The following is a 21735-nucleotide window of genomic DNA, read 5'->3' on the forward strand; positions in this document are numbered from 1 at the left end:
GCCTTGGCCATGTGTTTTGGGTCATTGTCATGCTGGAATACCCATCCACGACCCATTTTCAATGCCCTGGCTGAGGGAAGGAGCTTCTCACCCAAGATTTGACGGTACATGGCCCCGTCCATCGTCCCTTGGATGCAGTGAAGTTGTCCTGTCCCCTTAGCAGAAAAACACCCCCAAAGCATAATGTTTCCACCTCCATGTTTGACGGTGGAGATGGTGTTTTTGGGGTCATAGGCAGCATTCCTCCTCCTCCAAACACGGCGAGTTGAGTTGATGCCAAAGAGCTCCATTTTGGTCTCATCTGACCACAACACTTTCACCCAGTTGTCCTCTGAATCAATCAGATGTTCATTGGCAAACTTCAGACGGGCATGTATATGTGCTTTCTTGAGCAGGGGGACCTTGCGGGCGCTGCAGGATTTCAGTCCTTCACGGCGTAGTGTGTTACCAATTGTTTTCTTGGTGACTATGGTCCCAGCTGCCTTGAGATCATTGACAAGATCCTCCTGTGTAGTTCTGGGCTGATTCCTCACCGTTCTCATGATCATTGCAACTCCACGAGGTGAGATCTTGCATGGAGCCCCAGGCCGAGGGATATTGACAGTTCTTTTGTGTTTCTTCCATTTGCGAATAATCGCACAAAATGTTGTCACCTTCTCACCAAGCTGCTTGGTGATGGTCTTGTAGTCCATTCCAGCCTTGTGTAGGTCTACAATCTTTTCCCTGACATCCTGGGAGAGCTCTTTGCTCTTGGCCATGGTGGAGAGTTTGGAATCTGATTGATTGATTGCTTCTGTGGACAGGTGTCTTTTATACAGGTAACAAGCTGAGATTAGGAGCACTCCCTTTAAGAGTGTGCTCCTAATCTCAGCTCGTTACCTGTATAAAAGACACCTGGGAGCCAGAAATCTTTCTGATTGAGAGGAGGTCAAATACTTATTTCCCTCATTAAAATGCAAATCATTTTATAACATTTTTGACATGCGTTTTTCTGGATATTTTTGTTGTTATTCTGTCTCTCACTGTTCAAATAAACCTAGTATTAAAATTATAGACTGATCCTTTCTTTTTCAGTGGGCAAACGTACAAAATCAGCAGGAGATCAAATACTTTTCTCCCCCACTGTATTTCTCACCTCTGCCTCCTGTATTTTTCACCTATTGGCTACTGTATTTCTCACCTATTGTCTACTGTATTTTTCACCTATTGTCTACTGTATTTTTCACCTATTGTCTACTGTATTTCTCACCTATTGCCTCCTGTTTCTCCTCTTCAGGGAAATGAGGCAAGTTACCCACTGGAAATGTGCTCGCATTGTAAGTATATTTGATTTACTAACTAACTGCCATTCTTTGTCAGGCATCAACACCAGAAAATGGAACTATTCTCACTCACCTCCGCTCTCTGCTTGTCTGAGCTTGCTTGCGGTACCTATTTCCTCAGACTATTCAACATTATAACAGAGCTTCATACGCTCAAATGCAACCCAACAAAAAGACAGCATATATAGATTAAACTAACACCACACAGAGGAGTTCTCCCAGGCTTTCTGCTGGAGCCAGGGACACACTTAGGGGAGACTCAGGGACACACTTAGGGGAGACTCGGGGACACACTTAGGGGAGACTCGGGGACACACTTAGGGGAGACTCGGGGACACACTTAGGGGAGACTCGGGGACACACTTAGGGGTGACTCGGGGACACACTTAGGGGTGACTCGGGGACACACTTAGGGGTGACTCGGGGACACACTTAGGGGTGACTCGGGGACACACTTAGGGGTGACTCGGGGACACACTTAGGGGTGACTCGGGGACACACTTAGGGGTGACTCGGGGACACACTTAGGGGTGACTCGGGGACACACTTAGGGGTGACTCGGGGACACACTTAGGGGTGACTCGGGGACACACTTAGGGGTGACTCGGGGACACACTTAGGGGTGACTCGGGGACACACTTAGGGGAGACTCGGGGACACACTTAGGGGAGACTCGGGGACACACTTAGGGGAGACTCGGGGACACACTTAGGGGAGACTCGGGGACACACTTAGGGGAGACTCGGGGACACACTTAGGGGAGACTCAGGGACACACTTAGGGGAGACTCAGGGACCCACACAGGGACAAGCAGGCAGCCCAACAGTAGTTGCTGTGGTAGACCGAGGATAAGCAGGTGTTTGACCCTGACCCGTGGCGAGCCGAGACCGAGGGAGGACTTCACCAGTCCGGGATATTTCCAGCTTTGCAAGGCCAGCCCCCTCCCTCCTCCCCACAGCCCATGCTCCACCCCCAATGAAATGCACACACACACACACACACACACACATAGCACTAGTAACAGTCAGTGACTGTCTGCAGCCTCCCAAAATAACCAATGCCTGCTTGTTGGAGTTCCTTGTTGCTAGGGGTTTCCCAGAGCCATAGAAACGGTTGTCGAGGAGAGGGAGGGGGGGAGAGGGAGAGATTCCATTACAATGGTTTATAAGGAGGCCAGGACACCCACTCCCATAGCTTTTTTGAGGTATGAGCCTAAAGCTATTGTATTAGAACTGTTCTACTGAATGATGTAGCCTGCAGTCCAATGAGTTTGTAGATATTTAATGTAGAGTTTGCTGCACAACAGAATCCCTGTAGGGAGCATTACATGCTGCTGTCCTAGCCATTATCCATCCACTAGCCTTCATTACATGCTGCTGTCCTAGCCATTATCCATCCACTAGCCTTCATTACATGCTGCTGTCCTAGCCATTATCCATCCACTAGCCTTCATTACATGCTGCTGTCCTAGCCATTATCCATCCACTGGCCTTCATCACATGCTGCTGTCCTAACCATTATCCATCCACTGGCCTTCATCACATGCTGCTGTCCTAGACATTATCCATCCACTAGCCTTCATCACATGCTGCTGTCCTAATCATTATCCATTCACTAGCCTTCATTACATGCTGCTGTCCTAACCATTATCCATCCACTGGCCTTCATTACATGCTGCTGTCCTAGCCATTATCCATCCACTAGCCTTCATTCTGTCAGTTGCACTAGAATCCCTCCCCCTCCACACCACACAGACAACCTCATTGGCTCAATAAAAAGCCATTATGCTAATAGGGTTGGTGTCATGTGTTGGCCTGGCAGCATAAGTACAAGTCTGCTCATTTAAAAGTACACACACACACCCCCACAGACACACGGGTCTAATGGACAAAACGATGATGTAATCTTTCTGTGTGGTGAGATTAATGTACTGCTACAATGCATTGGGCAACAGTTTCTTTCTTCTCTGAAAAATGAAAGCCAGGAGCTGTGTGTGTGGGAGCGACCGTGTGCGGGAGCGACCGTGTGCGCGTGCGACCGTGTGTGCCTGCGTACCATGCATACCAGGGTTTTTTCCAGTAATAGCCAGCTTTTGGCCGCAAATATTTTATTTATTTATTTTTTTGAAAAGCCAAAAAATAAAATTGACTCCCGTCCAATTGTCCGGGAGAAGAAGAATGAAAAAAACCAATGAATTTGGGATCTATCATCCCACAGTTTGTTTTGAAATATTTTTCTTGACAAGCTGATGTTTTAGTCATTTAGCAGACGCTCTTATCCAGAGCAGTTAGGGATAAGTGCCTTGCTCAAGGGCACATCATAGTCGTTTCGGGGATTCAAACCCAACACTCTCAACCACTAGGCTAGCTGCGGCCCCTGACCAATAGAATAGATCAACTTTTTCTTCTATGGGGGACAGTAGATTGACAGGCTAGTGATTTTGATGTTCGTTACTTGTCTTGTTGTCTGAGAAAAAGTTCATGTGGACAGTCATTCAAACATCTTCAAAGTGCTCATCAGAATTAGGTAAGAATTACCGCACATCATTGCATCCTAGATGTGCATGTACTGTTATTATGAATTACCATCATCTAAATGGGATTTCTGTCATTCTGAGCACCGTGGGTGGACGCCCTAATCAGGTTACTGACCCAACGCATATGGGTCCGGTCAAATGTTCAGCTGATATGTCTATTTATGTCTGTGTGTGTCTCTCTGTGTGCTCATGTCTGTGTTTGTTTGTGTGTGGTTTGGGGGAGCTAGCAGCAGGTTCCTGTTGCCTAGTAACACAGTTAAAAGTTAATCCAGTATTGATGAGCAAATGGTCTCTTTCTGCTGTGTGGAGTGTCATCATAATGATCTTAGTCACTAAGGAGGACGTCCCTCCAAGCAGGACATCATTAGCATATCTCGAAGAGACTATTCAAAATGTGGACTGCATTTCAGTAAGGGCTTCTGATTAGCAATCCTATGTCTTGCCTTGTGTATCAGACATCAGTCATCATATAGTATTGGGATCCCGAGTGGCACAGCGGTCTAAGGCACTGCATCTCAGTGCAAGAGGGGTCACTACAGTCCCTGGTTCAAATCCAGGCTGTATCACATCCAGCCCTGATTGGGAGTCCCGTATTCCTAGTACAGACTTTAACTAACAGTCCAGTCTACTACTCCTAGTACAGACTTTAACTAACAGTCCAGTCTATTACTCCTAGTACAGACTTTAACCGACAGTCAATCAATCAAATGTATTTATAAAGCCCTTTTTACATCAGCCAACCTAAAACAGAAATCCAACCTAAAACCCCAAACAGAAAGCAATGCAGATGTAGGCTAGGAAAAACTCCCTAGAAAGGCAGGAACCTAGGAAGAAACCTAGAGAGGAACCAGGCTCTGAGGAGTGGCCAGTCCTCTTCTGGCTGTGCCGGGTGGAGATTATAACAGAACATGGCCAAGATGTTCAAATGTTCATAGATGACAAGCAGGGTCAGATAATAATAATCACAGTGGTTGTAGAGGGTGCAACCGGTCAGCACCTCAGGAGTAAATGTCATTTGGCTTTTCATAGCCAATCATTCAGAGGTCGAGACAGCAGGTGCAGTAGAGAGAGTCTAAAACAGCAGGTCCGGGACAAGGTAGCACGTCCAGTGAACAGGTCAGGGTTCCATAGTCGCAGGCAGAACAGTTCAAACTGGAGCAGCAGCATGACCAGGTGGACTGGGGACAGCAAGGAGTCATCAGGCCAGGTAGTCCTGAGGCATGATCCTAGGGCTCAGGTCCTCTGAGAGAAGAGAAAGAGAGAGAGAGAATTAGAGGGAGCATACTTAAATTCACACAGGACACCGGATAAGACAGGAGAAATACTCCAGATATAACAGACTGACCCTAGCCCCCCGACACATAAACTGTTGAGGCATAAATACTGGAGGCTGAGACAGGAGGGGTCGGTAGACACTGTGGCCCTGTCCGACGATACCCCCGGACAGGGCCAAACAGGCAGGATATAACCCCACCCACTTTGCCAAAGCACAGCCCACACACCACTAGAGGGATATCTTCAACCACCAACTTACTACCCTGAGACAAGGCCGAGTATAGCCCACGAAGATTTCCCCCACGGCACGAACGCGAGGGGGCCGCCAACCCGGACAGGAAGATCACGTCAGTGACTCAACCCACTTAAGTGACGCACACCTCCTAGGAACAGCATTGAAGAGCACCAGTAAGCCAGTGACTCAGCCCCCGTAATAGGGTTAGAGGCAGAGAATCCCAGAGGAGAGAGGGGAACCAGCCAGGCAGAGACAGCAAGGGTGGTTCGTCACTCCAGTGCCTTTTCGTTCACCTTCACACCACTGGGCTAAACTACACTCAATCATAGGACCTACTGAAGAGATGAGTCTTCAATAAAGTCTGCATCTCTCACATGGATAGGCAGACCATTCCATAAAAATTGAGCTCTAGGAGAAAGCCCTGCCTCCAGCTGTTTGCTTAGAAATTCTAGGGACAGTAAGGAGGCCTGCGTCTTGTGACCATAGAGTACGTGTAGGTATGTACGGCAGGACCAAGTCGGAAAGATAGGTAGGAACAAGCCCATGTAATGCTTTGTAGGTTAGCAGTAAAACCTTGAAATCAGCCCTAGCCTTAACAGGAAGCCATCCACTTCCTTATGTCTGAAACACAGGCTTCCAGCGAGGGCAATTTTGGGGCTTCACCATGTTTCATCGAAAATGTACAGCTGTGTATCATCCGCATAGCAGTGAAAGTTAACATTATGTTTCTGAATTACATCACCAAGAGGTAAAATATACAGTTGAAGTCGGAAGTTTACATACACTTAGGTTGGGGTCATTAAAACTTGATTTACAACCACTCCACAAATTTATTGTTAACAAACTACAGTTTTGGCAAGTCGGTTAGGACATCTACTTTGTGCATGACACAAGTCATTTTTCCAACAATTGTTTACAGATTATTTCACTTATAATTCACTGTATCACAATTCCAGTGGGTCAGAAGTTTACATACACTAAGTTGACTGTGAAAATGATGTCATGGCTTTAGAAGCTTCTGATAGGCTAATTGACATCAGTTGAGTCAATTGGAGGTGTACCTGTGGATGTATTACAAGGCCTACCTTCAAACTCAGTGCCTCTGCTGCAGGAGGGACTGATGCACTTCACAAAATAGATGGCATGATGAGGGAGGAAAATGATGTGGATATATTGAAGCAACATCTCAAGACATCAGTCAGGAAGTTAAAGCTTGGTCGCAAATGGGTCTTCCAAATGGACAGTGACCCAAAGCATACTCCCAAAGTTGTGGCAAAATGGCTTAAGGACAACAAAGTCAATGTATTGGAGTAGCCATCACAAAGCCCTGACTCAATCCTATATAAAAATGTGTGGGCAGAACTGAAAAAGCGTGTGCGAGCAAGGAGGCCTATTAACCTGACTCAGTTACACCAGCTCTGTGAGGAGGAATGGGCCAAAATTCACCCAACTTATTGTGGGAAGCTTGTGGAAGGATACCCGAAACGTTTGACCCAAGTTAAACAATTTAAAGGCAATGCTACCAAATACTAATTGAGTGTATGTAAACTTCTGACCCACTGGGAATGTGATGAAAGAAATAAAAGCTGAAATAAATAATTCTCTACTATTATTCTGACATTTCACATTCTTAAAATAAAGTGGTGATCCTAACTGACCTAAGACAGGGAATATTTACTAGGATTAAATGTCAGGAATTGTGAAAAACTGAGTTTAAATGTATTTGGCTAAGGTGTATGTAAACTTCCGACTTCAACTGTATAGTTGAACATATATGTATGTATAGCTGTACAGTCTACAACTCCTAGTACAGACTTTAACCAACAGTCCAGTCTACTACTCCTAGTACAGACTTTAACCAACAGTCCAGTCTACTACTCCTAGCACAGACTTTAACCAACAGTCCAGTCTACTACTCCTAGTACAGACTTTAACCAACAGTCCAGTCTACTACTCCTAGTACAGACTTTAACTAACAGTCCAGTGTACAACCTAATAGTGGTGTCAGCCAGACTCAAACACATGATGTCACCTAATAGTGGTGTCAGCCAGACTAAAATACTCAATTTGGAAGAAGGGACAGTTTACTGTAAGTGTGAAGTAGCAAGGCATAAATTAAAGAAAATTCCACCCAAAAACTATCTTTTGGTATTTGTTTCATTAGTCCATTGTTGACACAGTCCCAAAATGTTTTGCTTTTCAGCAATCAAGTTTTCAAGTTATGTAACTTTTCAAATTTAAGAATCATCCCTGTATGATGTAAAACACAGCATCATGTGATGTAAAACACAGCATCGTGTGATGTAAAACACAGCATCGTGTGATGTAAAACACAGCATCACACGGAGATGATTTCTGTATTTTGAAAGTTACATAACTTTTAAAAACCACTTAATTATCAGGTAGAACAGGAATATGTGAATAGCCCTGCATTAGGGGATAATCTCAGTCCCACACAGAAATATCATAACATAATCTACTGTATCTGTGTACTGCAATCTAGTTAACCACTTTCATTAGGCCTAAGCAATCTAGTTAACCACTTTCATTAGGCCTAAACAAATGTAAGTTAGTACATCGTCAATATATCCTTCTCTGAGAAAAAGTAGTGAGAGACAGATGGCACAAGGCAGATTTGTTCCCCGGAGATCAGGCTGTGGAGTGCATGCAGCAACTGCTGCCTCTATACTCATATACCACTCACACAGTCATCCCTCTAGCTTCTGTTTAGTCATCAGGCTAATGCATGGTGGCGTCGTCCAACCCAAAATGCACACACACATCTCTCTCTCCCTTTCTCTCACACTCATTCCATTTCTCTCTGGCTTATAGCTTTCTGCAACAGCTAAGTCTCTGTTCTCTCTCCTCTCTCTCTCTCTTTACTACCCTCCCTCTCAGTTTAACTCCCCCCTCCTCTCTCTCCCTCTCGCTCTCTCTCTCTCCATTCTCTGAGGTTTGTCTAAAGATGAATAGCTATATCTGACTATCGGTAGTACAGATTAGAGTAGTATTGTGGGGGGGGGGGGGGGTAGACCGGTTCACGTGATCATGGCGTGTCTGAATAAGCTTATACTGTAGTTAGTATCTATGTTATTACAAGGCTTACCCCATGCTACTGTGAGAGGGGACAACAGAAACTAGGTGGGATCAGTAGTCTCTGTAATGGCAGGAGCTCACAAGGCACAGGGCAACAAGCTCTCCTCGGGGACGGGGACAGCTAGGGCTGTTTGTACTACCCACATCGACATGGCCAACAACAGATGTAAGTTCACTCAACTGGAAGATTTCAGGAAATGTTTGTGTAGTTAACTTGATCTTCTGTTTTTTTCCCAGCCTGTGTTTTAAAGGCACTGTTGCCGTGTCGGGTCTGTTGCCGTGTCGGGTCTGTTGCCGTGTCGGGTCTGTTGCCGTTTCGGGTCTGTTGCCGTGTCGGGTCTGTTGCCGTGTCGGGTCTGTGTAGGAAGAGCGTAGTCCTCGCCTACATACCGTCATTAGAGCACATTATGTGTGTGTGGGTACAGGGTTTGCTGGGTGCCTACCTGCATTTATCTACCCGTGTATGTGTTAATGTGTTGCGTGTCTATATTCCAGGAGATCTAGGTAAGCTGACGGCTACTTTTGATGACGAAGGTTTTTACTTGCAATGACTGTGAAACTGTATGTGGTGGTCTTGCCTACGTTGGTTGAATACACTGACTGGAAGTCGCTCTGAATAAGTGTCTGTTAAATAATTACCAAAATGTAACGTCTCTACTCATGTAATTTTGTTCATGATCCCCTCTCTCTTTTCTCCTGTCTCGCTCTCTCTTTTCTCCTGTCTCGCTCTCTCTTTTCTCCTGTCTCGCCTCTCTCTTTTCTCCTGTCTCGCTCTCTCTTTTCTCCTGTCTCGCTCTCTCTTTTCTCCTGTCTCGCTCTCTCTTTTCTCCTGTCTCGCTCTCTTTTCTCCTGCCTGTCTGTCGGTCTCTCTTTTCTCGTCTCTCTCTCTCTGTCCCCTCCAGTCGATGCTGATGAGATTAAGCGGCTGGGAAAGAGGTTTAAGAAACTGGACCTAGATAACTCTGGGTCCCTTAGCGTGGAGGAGTTCATGTCTCTGCCTGAACTCCAGCAGAACCCTCTGGTTCAGAGGGTCATCGACATCTTCGACACCGATGGAAACGGAGAGGTGGACTTCAAGGGTAAGCCAGAGTGCAAGAGTAGGCTGTCCCAGATCTGGTGTTTCCTTCTATAGCCTGGTCCCAGATCTGTTTGTGCTTTTGCCTATACCATTGTGTATGACCATTTTTACTGGTGAATAAATGCTTGGGACCAACAATGTCTTTGAATTTAAGCTCATTTGCTGAAATCAAGGCCAATAATATCAGGGACATCAGTGTTGGTAAACAGGTATATTGTCCTCCTGTCTGAGAATGTCCCAGCACAGTACATGGTGGCCTACACTAGAGGGGTATAATACAAACCAGGATCAATGAGCTGTCCAGAAAATGAATTGTCTGAAATAACTTTTTATTTTTTTAGAAAGAAAAGCTTGATATGGGCATTGTCTCATTGACTCAACAACCAAACACACACATATCTAAGTTTATCTTTCTTAATTAACCAGAAGATCTATATTTATTTCTGTCTGTTCATCAAAGTTAGCTGGCTAACTCATTGATCCTGCTTCCTGATAGTTGTTGGTTGAAAATACAATCTACACAGGACCTTCTAATCAGCAGGTTTCCATATCACCAGGCAGTAAATTAATTAATAGACCAATAAGAAAGAGAGTTCTGAACCTCTCTGCCAATAACAGCTAGTTCTCAGTTTTCCCCTCCCCACTCAGACCACTTCCAGACAGTCCTAGCAAGAATCTTACTTGAGAAATAGCTATTTTTGCACATTTTAATGGAACTCATTAGCGTAAGGTACTTAAATGTTACCCAGAAATGATTTTATATTGATATAAAATGGCTGCATTGGGCCTTTAATCACATTGCATGATTAACAAAAGGATCTTGATGACCAGGGAGAGAGGTTGGGACTTTGGCCTGGACTGGTTTAGACTTCCAGTGTTTCTCTTGGCCTACTCTTCCTAACAGTACCTGCAGAGACAGTAGCGACACTTAACGCAGGACAGTCAGCACTAGATAGCCTAGATTCCATCCGGATACAGCACGATTTACATTTTAAAGATCATTTCCGATTGAGCCGACATATCCATCGTTTACCGTGGATGCGGTCTCAGCGAAAACATTGCCTTTAAAAGTTGCATAGAGGAAAAGGGGCGTTCTGATTTAATATAGCCCTAAGTATGGATTGTAGTAGTTTGCTACTGAGATTTTATTTGAACTTATGAATGCATATGTAGTTTATTTGATCACTCCGATTTATAGAAAATTATTGCGTACAGTATAAGAAGTCAAATAATGTCTGACTCTAAACCATCTCTCCCCTCCATCAGAATTCATTGAGGGAGTCTCACAATTCAGTGTCAAGGGGGACAAGGAGTCAAAGCTTCGCTGTAAGTAGACAAATCTACTCCATCTCCACTACATCCATACACCTCTCACCACACAAAGTTAAATGATCTGATCTACAAAGACAAAACCCATTCCCTGTCCCCCACTTGCCAAAGTAGAAACAGAATGCCTGATAGCATCAATGATGAGGCTTTCTCCAAAATACAAAACCAAAAGGTCTGTGTTCAGGATCGCTGACTTACCTACACATCCTTCCACGTTTCTCTCCCCCCTGACCCCCCTTCCCTCTAGTCGCCTTCCGGATCTACGACATGGACAAGGATGGTTACATCTCCAACGGGGAGCTCTTCCAGGTGCTGAAGATGATGGTAGGAAACAACCTGAAGGACACACAGCTGCAGCAGATCGTGGACAAGACCATCATCAACGCAGATAAGGACGGAGACGGCAGGATATCCTTCGAAGAGTTCTGCTTAGTAAGTCTGGGGTCGTGATGGCTGGGGAACTGGGGTCGTGGTGGCTGGGGAACTGGGGTCGTGGTGGCTGGGGAACTGGGGTCGTGATGGCTGGGGAACTGGGGTCGTGGTGCCTGGGGACCTGGGGTCGTGGTGGCTGGGGAACTGGGGTCGTGGTGCCTGGGGACCTGGGGTCGTGGTGGCTGGGGAACTGGGGTCGTGGTGGCTGGGGAACTGGGGTCGTGGTGGCTGGGGAACTGGGGTCGTGGTGGCTGGGGAACTGGGGTCGTGGTGGCTGGGGAACTGGGGTCGTGGTGGCTGGGGAACTGGGGTCATGATGGCTGGGGAACTGGGGTCGTGGGTGGCGGGGGGTTAAAAGGATACTGCAAGATGCTACTGTACCTTGAGACTTTAGCCAGTTAGCATTGGCTCGCGAAACTACCTCTAACTTCCTTCATACTGCACGCAGAAGACATTTTCCAGAATTGTGCAACCCTATTGGGGGGTAACTCCAGTTCTGGAGGGCTGTTATGGTTGATGGCTTGTCCTACCCAGCTCTAACACACCAGAGGGCTTATTCAGTGCAGGGTAATGTTATGTATAGAGCATGATTCTAGCCCATTTCACTATGAAAGTTCTGTATTCTGTTTCAGTCTTCTGAATAAGCTATATTTGGCACATATTTCTCTAAGGCAGCGGTTCCCAAACTTTTATGTTCCGGGGACCACCAAATCACCGTCAGCTCTCGAGGACCACCACTGGCAGTAAAATATTGTACATTTTAGCAGTGAATGTAACAAATTACAGGCCTATTATTATTATTATTATTATGAAAAGTAATGTCAAATTGCTTATAATACAATTAATACTCCCAACTGTTATTTTCTTTGTAAGAAAAAAATCTATTTGTATTTAATTACATTTTTTATAAAAAAGAATTGGCTGAGCACAGGTTGGAAACCACTGCTCTAGAGTCCTGAACTGAAACACTGTTTCTGTGGGAGTATTATCTTCAGGACAACTCAGAATGTTGGACCATGGTTATAATTGGTTTGTGCTGGAGCAGCCCAAGGTTGTCGTGAAGGGATTGTGTGACTTCATTTGAAGAGACTCATTCATTAAAAGGACACAGTAGTTATTCTAGTGTTAATAAGTTGCCTCTCTTAGTTGGAACCATGTTGCATGATTTTGAATTCTGCTAATTTAGCCAATAGCATTAAGAATCAATCTGTTCCAGCCTGCTTTTACTCTAGAACTGGAATTAGAACTACAATAAGAACTATTTGGTTCTGTTCCTTCTCTCTTCCCCTAGGTGGTGGGTGGCCTTGACATACACAAAAAGATGGTGGTAGATGTGTGAGCCTGTCCCTCCGCTCCTCTCCCCCCCTCGCTTTCTTCTCCATCGGTCTCTGAAGATCTGCTCAAGACGTCTGGCAAACACTTTGTGTATTTCAATGGAAGTATTCTCTCTCCCCGTGAAGCCACTTTTTTTTCTAAACAAACCACAAGCTTCACGAAGCCAATTTAGTTGTGTTATTGAACTCCGATCCTCTCAATAACCTGAAGGACAGCTATCCTCGTTTGTAAGAGCATCCCAGTTTGAGGGAGGGAGGAGAAAGTTTGGCTTGATTATATTTTGTCACATTTTTTTTGTAATGTTATTTTTTTAAATATTTATTTTCGTTCTGGTCTCTTTTTTTATAGACAAGTATATCTATAATGTTTCTTTTGTGGGGAAACGTGTCGTTATCTGAGGTGTTGCGTTAAATAATATACTTGATTTCGGTTACAATTCAAAACGTAGGGTATAAAGTGCCAACCAGGACATATCGTATTGTTAAGTATCCACCATTGCTGTCAGTGATGGACTGGTCTGTGATGAGTCAAACGCTCGCTGCATGATCACTAATGGTTAGATGCTAATTTTATTTTCAAAAATAAACAGCAGTTTCTTTTGCACTATTTGACTCTTGAACAGGTTGGATTAGATCAATTAAACCATTTGACTCTTGAGCAGGTTGGATTAGATCAATTAAACTATTTGACTCTTGAACAGGTTGGATTAGATCAATTAAACCATTTGACTCTTGAGCAGGTTGGATTAGATCAATTAAACTATTTGACTCTTGAGCAGGTTGGATTAGATCAATTAAACCATTTGACTCTTGAACAGGTTGGATTAGCTCAATTAAACCAGTTGACTCTTGAGCAGGTTGGATTAGATCAATTAAACCATTTGATTCTTGAGCAGGTTGGATTAGATCAATTAAACCAGTTGACTCTTGAGCAGGTTGGATTAGATCAATTAAACCATTTGATTCTTGAGCAGGTTGGATTAGATCAATTAAACCAGTTGACTCTTGAGCAGGTTGGATTAGATCAATTAAACCAGTTGACTCTTGAACAGGTTGGATTAGATCAATTAAACCATTTGACTCTTGAGCAGGTTGGATTAGATCAATTAAACTATTTGACTCTTGAACAGGTTGGATTAGATCAATTAAACCATTTGATTCTTGAGCAGGTTGGATTAGATCAATTAAGCTTCCGATCACATTAAACATAGAATACCTGTTGGAAGCTTTGTGATAGGATGTTTTATTTATGCTGTTGGAGATTATTATTCTAAACGTAGAGATAGATGCCAAGAAAGTGATGTCTTTGTATACTTATGTATTTTACTTTAACGACACGTTTTTACGTTGAACCATATGACAATCCCCCAATGCAAAGTAAATGGGCGGCAGGTAGCCTAGCAGTTAGAGGCGAGCCAGCAACCGGAGGGTTGCCAGTTTGAATCCCGGGTCTGACGGGAAGTGAGCTGGTAACCGGAGGGTTGCTGCTGGTGTCAAATCCTATATGGCATAACCTGCCGTTGTACCCTTGAGCAAGACCCTTAACCCCCCCACAGCAACTGCCCCACGGGCGCCGTAGTATGGCAGAGTCCCCTGCTCTAACCTCTTTGTGTGTCTTGGGATAAAGTCAAATGTTCTGTTGCACCTTGTGTACAATTGGATGAATAAAAGGATCTTGTACAGCTTGATCACTCAAGTCGAAAAAATCTCTTACCATGGACCATCTATGTATTTGTATTTTATTTAGAACTGAGGAATATCCTAAAATATCCAGATGAAAGATGAATGAATGTCTGAGTTATTGAGGGAATATAGAATGTTATGGTATCTTATTGAGACTCAACTGCAGGCAGCATTGTAACTGTATATTAGGTCAATGTCTGCTCATCTTTAGTAGAGAGAGGCTGCAGCAGCCAATGTCAAAACCACCCATGAATAGTACAGGGTTCTTTCTAATGCAACAACGGAGTTACTCAAACTTTTGACATGATCGATGGGAATACTGTACATTAGAAAGTCAAGATTTAAGAACCAATCACGATCACCTCGTCGGTCCTCTCCCTTCATGGTATTCACAGTAGGGAGATTGACACAAGTTTAACCAAACCGTAATTTAAGGTGAAATGGGCATCCCGTGAAAATAATCGTAACAAAATGGCGGCGGGTTGCATTTTAATGATTCGATAGTTGGTTTGGAAACCATTGTTTTTAATGAGATGTCTCAAATGCTCCCTATATAGTGCACTACTTTTTAACCAGGGCCCATAGCTCAGGTCAAAGTGAGTGCATCACATAGGGTGCTTTGCTTGGGCCTCCTATGTTTGCATGATTTTCGTTGTGCATGTAGATGAACTATTTAAATAATCCTTGTTAAACACGTGAATGGTGAGGTCAGTAATTATATTTAATAATCTACTGGGAAACATATTGGATTTTGCCCAACTTTTGTTAATTGTTCACATTATGAGCAGTAATCCAAACAAACTGAACTACATGTTAACTTTGTATTTTCCCCCCGGATCAGCGAGATGATGCTTCTATTCCAGTAAAAATCTGGTCCCAAAGTCAACTGCCACTCACTGTACTCGGCACTGTTTTGTATAGAAGCTTTCCATTCCGTCGTCTATATAGGTCAGACTTTAGTTCTGCAAGTACTACTTTCTATTTTCTTTGAAGGGGACTCGGTGCTTTTTAGTTTGTGTGGAAACTGAAACGGTTAAGTTTGACTAATAGTTATTTTCCCCTTTCTCTGCATGCTGCATCTGATGCCGTGGGACTGTTGGAAACTTGATATTGTATGAAAATTAAAAAATAAACACTTTGAAACATTTTAAGTACAAGTTGTGTGTGATCACTTTGTTTCCCTGGTGTGTCATGGGGTTTCTGGGTCAATTTGGCACTTTAGTCTCACAGAAAACTAAACAGTTTCACATTAGGGTTTCTGCATTTTTATTTACATTAACTCAACTTTTCACTTTGATATGGTGTAACAATTAATCGTTGGCCTCAAACAATTTGTTAAGATTTTATTTAAATCAAACAAATCCAAAAGACAATTAGGAAAAAGGGGCAAATCATTTACATGCAAATATCCCCTGTGGGAAGAGACAGGCCAGTCCAGATGTGGAAGGCAGGTAGGCACTCCCCAGATCAATATGTCCAGCTTCAATAACAAAAGTCCTGGAAGCTGGCAGGCAGGCCCACATCCAAAAAGCACCTCAGGAGTGCTGATCTAGGACCAGGTCCACCCATCCATATTACCTTATTCATGTTTTAAAAAGGCAAAACCGGTCCTAGATCAGATCCTACTGAGAATCTTGGTGAATACCGAACTTACATCAGGCGATGAGAATATAAATCCATGTGTGACTTTAGAATCTCTCTGCTGTCCTGCTGGCCACGACCCTGATGTTACCGTACACCTTAGAAGGGGGACTTCCTGTACGGGGAAATAGACATGTATAATATCAATAATACATAGTCAAAAGTTCACAACTACTCATTCAAGGGTTTTATTTTAACCATTTTCTACATTGTAGAATAATAGTGAAGACATCAAGACTGAAATAACACATGGAATCATGTAGTAACCAATAAGTGTTAAATCAATATTTTACATTCTTCAAAGTCGCAACCCTTTGCCTTGACAGCTTTGCACTCTTGGCATTCTCTCAACCAGCTTCATGAGGTAGTCACCTGGAATGCATTTCAATTAACAGGTGTGCCTTGTTAATTAAATAGTGGAATTTCTTTCCTTCTTAATGTTTTTGAGCCAATCAGTTGTGTTGTGAAAAGGTAGGGGTGGTATACAGAAGATAGCCCTATTTGGTAAAAGACCAAGTCCATATTATGGCAAGAATTACTACATGATTCCATATGTGTTACTTCATAGTTTTGATGTCTTCACTATTATTCTAAAATGTAGAAAATAGTAAAAACAAAAAGAAAAACCCTGGAATGAGTAGGTGTCCAAACGAGAGAGATATAGAGATATAGATATATACATACATACACACACACACACACACAAACATAAATAATATGCTATTTAGCAGATGCTTTTACTCAAATCAACAGTTATCTTTGCATACACTACTCGTATGGGTGACCCGGGAATCGAACCCACAATCCTGGCGTTACAAGCGCCATGCTCTAAACACTTGTGTGGCATTGCCTAAAACACTTCCCATTTTAATACACGGGACTTGGGCAATGGTGAGACGTGATTATATGCCTAATTCACATGGCCAATAGAGTGGGGGTGTGGAGAAGCTCCACCGATCCTTCGTGTCTGGAAGTTATTTAGTCCTTGGCGCGCTGTAGAGTTGCTGCTTTCTCAGTGCTAAATACGGCTGCTAGAATCCTGACTAGAACCAAAAAATTTGATCATATTACTCCAGTGTTAGCCTCCCTACACTGGCTTCCTGTTAAGGCAAGGGCTGATTTCAAGGTTTTACTGCTAACCTACAAAGCATTACATGGGCTTGCTCCTACCTATCTTTCCGATTTGGTCCTGCCGTACATACCTACACGTACGCTACGGTCACAAGACGCAGGCCTCCTAATTGTCCCTAGAATTTCTAAGCAAACGGCTGGAGGTAGGGCTTTCTCCTATAGAGCTCCATTTTTATGGAATGGTCTGCCTACCAATGTGAGAGACGCAGACTCAGTCTCAACCTTTAAGTCTTTACTGAAGACTTATCTCTTCAGTAGGTCCTATGATTAAGTATAGTCTGGCCCAGGAGTGTGAAGGTGAACGGAAAGGCTGGAGCAACGAACCGCCCTTGCTGTCTCTGCCTTGCCGGTTCCCCTCTTTCCACTGGGATTCTCTGCCTCTAACCCTTTTACAGAGGCTGAGTCACTGGCCTACTGGTGTTCTTCCATGCCGTCCATGGGAGGGGTGCGTCACTTGAGTGGGTTGAGTCACTGACGTGGTCTTCCTGTCTGGGTTGGCGCCCCCCCCCCCCCCCCCTTGGGTTGTGCCATGGCGGAGATCGTTGTGGGCTATACTCGGCCTTGTCTTAGGACGGTAAGTTGGTGGTTGGAGACATCCCTCTAGTGGTGTGGGGGCTGTGCTTTGGCAAAGTGGGTGGGGTTATATCCTGCCTGTTTGGCCCTGTCCGGGGGTATCATCGGATGGGGCCACAGTGTCTTCTGATCCCTCCTGTCTCAGCCTCCAGTATTTATGCTGCAGTAGTTTATGTGTCGGGGGGCTAGGGTCAGTCTGTTACATCTGGAGTATTTCTCTTGTCTTATCCGGTGTCCTGTGTGTATTTAAATATGCTCTCTCTAATTCTCTCTTTCTCTCTTTCTGTCTTTCTCTCGGAGGACCTGAGCCCTAGGACCATGCCTCAGGACTACCTGGTATGATGACTCCTTGCTGTCCCCAGTCCACCTGGCCGTGCTGCTGCTCCAGTTTCAACTGTTCTGCCTGCGGCTATGGAACCCTGACCTGTTCACCGGACGTGCTTGTTGCACCCTCGACAACTACTATGATTATTATTATTTGACCATGCTGGTCATTTATGAACATTTTAACATTTTAACATTTTGACCATGTTCTGTTTTAATATCCACCCTGCACAGCCAGAAGAGGACTGGCCACCCCTCATAGCCTGGTTCCTCTCTAGGTTTCTTCCTAGGTTTTTGGCCTTTCTAGGGAGTTTTTCCTAGGGAGTTTTTCCTAGCCACCGTGCTTCTTTCACATGCTTTGCTTGCTGTTTGGGGTTTTAGGCTGGGTTTCTGTACAGCACTTTGAGAATATCAGCTGATGTACGAAGGGCTATATAAAAATAAATTTGATTTGATTTGATTTGTCAATTAACTCACGACATTCCTGGATTACTCATTATATTAATAAACGTCTGACTTATTTAACAAATACGAGTCAGTTTAAAAAAGGTTAAGGGTACAAGACTGTACATATCTGGATGTCTTGGCAAAATCACTACATATCCCATCGAGCCAAGCAGGGAGAGGCTGCACGTTGTCAGTTCCAAGACCAGTCAGAAATGTCCAGCTAATCCGACGCCAATGGATCTCAAAACTGAACTTGTATCCGAGGTAAGTAGCAATGAAATCCTTCACCACCGTCGTCTTACGACAGATATTTCAAACCAAACAACAAAACAAATAATTGAAGTTTCTTTCCAGATCATTTCTTAGTTACATAATAGTAAAGGAGTTTTGCAGTTGAGGATGCGGTATTTATGAAGTTTGGCAATGAGGACGAAAACTAGCATAGTTTAGCCATCCAGCTAGGTTAGCCATCCAGCTAGTTTAGCCAGGGAAAACAAACTCGGGCCTAGTTCGCATGTGGGCGCACACGCACACAAACTAATTCAGGAGACAGTTTGTATGCCCTGATATCAGGAGCTGGCGGCGATAAGTTTGATGAAACAATTCAGAGAAACAAATCAGATGACTTATATTTAAGGTAATCGAATCTATATTCAATCCCGAAATCAGCTGTAACTGTCAATATTAAAACAAAGCTTAAGAAGACTGAGTGAAACCTGAAAATGAATGGTGTCGCTTCTGGACACGGTATACTCCCCTTCCTCATCACCACTCTAACTTCCACATCTCTTTCAGTCTTACCTAAGATGAGGTTGCATATCGCTGTCCGTGCCATCTTAATATTCTGGAAAGATCCTAATATGTGTACTTTTCTGTAAAATATTAAGGACACCAACAAAAGAGGCCATGATTAAACCATAAATAGTCTTTGAGTGTAGACCTAGAATTCTAACTTACATCATAACATGGCGCCATAGCACTACTTACGAGTCTGCCAGAACAATCCTGGTCTTGGTCACATTTTCAATGGTGAATTTTGTTTTGCCTCCTTTCCCTGCTATCCTCCCAATAGCTCTGGACAAATGGTCTCCTTTCAGTGGTTTTACTGCCAACGAAACAGAAAAAAGTTAATGCACTTTAAATGCACTTAATATGGGCAGAGACCGTGCATACTTATTTGACAGTGACAATATACATCAATCAAAAGTTCTGGAAATGTGCCATTTTTAGCCAGCTGGCTAGTTTTCATCTGTAGTCCCGGGCCACAAAATATTAAAAAGGTTTTAAAAAAGGTAGACAATAGGACTGGTTTTACTGACAATAAAAACGATTAATTGAAAGAAAGAACCAAGAGCCAGAGAAATGTGCACTTAGTAGTGAAAAGAGCTTACATACTACAAACAGGAATGAAATTAAGATAAGTACTAGCCTTGGGCTAGCGTGTTTTCAGACCGGGCTAGTAGAAAGTGTGCCTAACTAGCCCGATGACTAGTGAAATGTCTTTTCAAATATCGCATGGAACAGAATGTTACCGGGCAAGTACACATCGTGGTTTACAAGCCTGGCTGGCCAGTGCTCATAATCCATTCAATTCCATTCCTGACTACAAATATTGTAGGTTGTAAAGGTAGAGCATAACAGTGCTGCCAAGCAGGCCCTTAGTTACCATCTGTGACATCAAAGGTTTCTAGGAAAAGTTCATCCAATCTGATGAGAGCAAGAGCATCCTGGGGAAACAGACAAGGTGATGTTTAGATTCAACAGAACAGGGGAGTTGTATTGTCAATAGACGTTAGGGTTAATTAATAGCCTATATTTAAATTAAACTTTAGAGGCCTCCCAAGGGAAAGAGAGACAAGGTGTCAGATTCCTTTTATATGATAAACAGTGGGGTTGTATTCTCACTAGACATTAGGCTTTAGGCCTAGTCAGCATGTTTAGAGTAAAGACTACTGCATGCTAGCGGATCTAGTAGACTTCCAGGCATTGCGCTAACGCTAGTTAGCAATGGCTCACGAAACTGCCTTCAAACTCCACGCAGTGACAACTGGTATCCATGAGTTCATCTGACTCTGGGTACATAGAAAAACGTACCCATAATTGCCATAATCTCTCACTATCCCTTTAAACATATTTGACTTGAAAGAAGGGAGATGGCCTGTACTTCTCACTATGTCAATATAGAGCAGAGATAGTAGAGTGCTGCTGGATGAATGGATCCTTCACATTTCATCACCCCAACAAGATAATGCCTTCCTTTCCCAGAAGGTGCTGCTGCTTACCTCAACCTGGAATCCTAGAACGAAGGCTCGGACGAAGTCTGCAGCTCTCGTGAGAGAGCCAATGTCCTGTGTGTCTTTACAAGTCTGAAATGAAAGACACGTTCTTACTAGGGCCTACTTTCTAGACACCAATAAAAATAAAAGTCACTCAGGTAATCTCATTGCACTTACTTTAATTTCCACATTTCTAGTTTTGAGGTTGAATCTGACTTGGAGCTGTAGGTTCTCGACGATGGGTGTGAATATCTTCAGCCAGTTCTCCTTCAGAGGGGTATACCTGTGGGCCGGGACAGCAACCTTACGCATCTCATCAGAACCACCCTGAAACAAGGAGACAAAAAAAAATAGGACAGTGGAAATGTCATCGCAACTTCTCAGTGGTATGTGCAGATTGTGTCCATTGGTAGCTTCAACAGTTTCATGACATTGTTGTGTAGCCTACACTAGAAGAAAACCGCACTGACTGACTAAAATGTAGTCTTGTGAGACAGTGACACTTAATATTAGTGCGGGATGAAGGCTTCCATTTATTTAGGCAGTGTAAGAACAATCATAGCAAAAGCGTGACATTGCGCATGTGCAAGACCCAGACCTTACACGGGACGAGAAAAATGTTCTACCCTAACAGGCAAAGTTCAAGCTAAGTGTAATAATTAAGTAAGAAATATGTACTCATATATAACATGTTGGATTTACTTTACCTTAAGTTTGTCGCCTGAAATAGGTGGAAACTGAGGCCGCTTGCATGCTACGGAGTCCTCAGCCTCCATATCGACTCCATCCATCTCGCGTTTTCGCTTCGATGTCTTCTTTGATTTCACCTTTACGAACGCTTCTGTTGTGTCTTCACTGTCCATAGTAGTAGCAACTACCTCCGTTGTTGGATTATTATCAGTGTCCATAACGAATTCCTTTTTTTAACAGTAAATAAAGCCAAAATGTTAGGAGAGGTACATGAAGTTATACACGAGGTTGTTCCCGTGTTTTGGAAAGGACCCAAAGTCTGTTCAACACGCG

At 43.7% G+C, this 21735-nt stretch overlaps 2 protein-coding genes across 2 annotated transcripts in view; one reads left to right on the forward strand and one right to left on the reverse strand.

Annotated features, from left to right (window-relative positions):
- The window catches only part of LOC106578839 (calcineurin subunit B type 1), a 31754-nt gene extending 16283 nt beyond the window's left edge, over positions 1–15471 (forward strand). Inside the window, exons 2-6 of the mRNA XM_014158042.3 lie at positions 1277–1316; positions 9367–9543; positions 10809–10868; positions 11119–11303; positions 12595–15471. Coding sequence (XP_014013517.1) covers positions 1277–1316; positions 9367–9543; positions 10809–10868; positions 11119–11303; positions 12595–12642 — 510 coding nt within the window. The 3' untranslated portion in view covers positions 12643–15471. The remainder of the gene's footprint in view (positions 1–1276; positions 1317–9366; positions 9544–10808; positions 10869–11118; positions 11304–12594) is intronic.
- Positions 15472–15571: 100 nt separating this feature from the next.
- On the reverse strand, positions 15572–21712 carry pno1 (partner of NOB1 homolog). Its single transcript, NM_001140842.1, is given in 7 exon segments — positions 15572–16076; positions 19238–19308; positions 19424–19541; positions 20103–20163; positions 20719–20802; positions 20890–21039; positions 21420–21712. Coding segments are annotated over 7 exon segments (753 nt in total). The 5' UTR covers positions 21621–21712; the 3' UTR covers positions 15572–16008.
- Positions 21713–21735: the final 23 nt, after the last annotated feature.

The sequence above is a fragment of the Salmo salar genome, chromosome 19, assembly GCF_965601325.2.
Source record: "Salmo salar chromosome 19, fSalSal1, whole genome shotgun sequence".
NCBI lineage: Eukaryota > Metazoa > Chordata > Actinopteri > Salmoniformes > Salmonidae > Salmo > Salmo salar.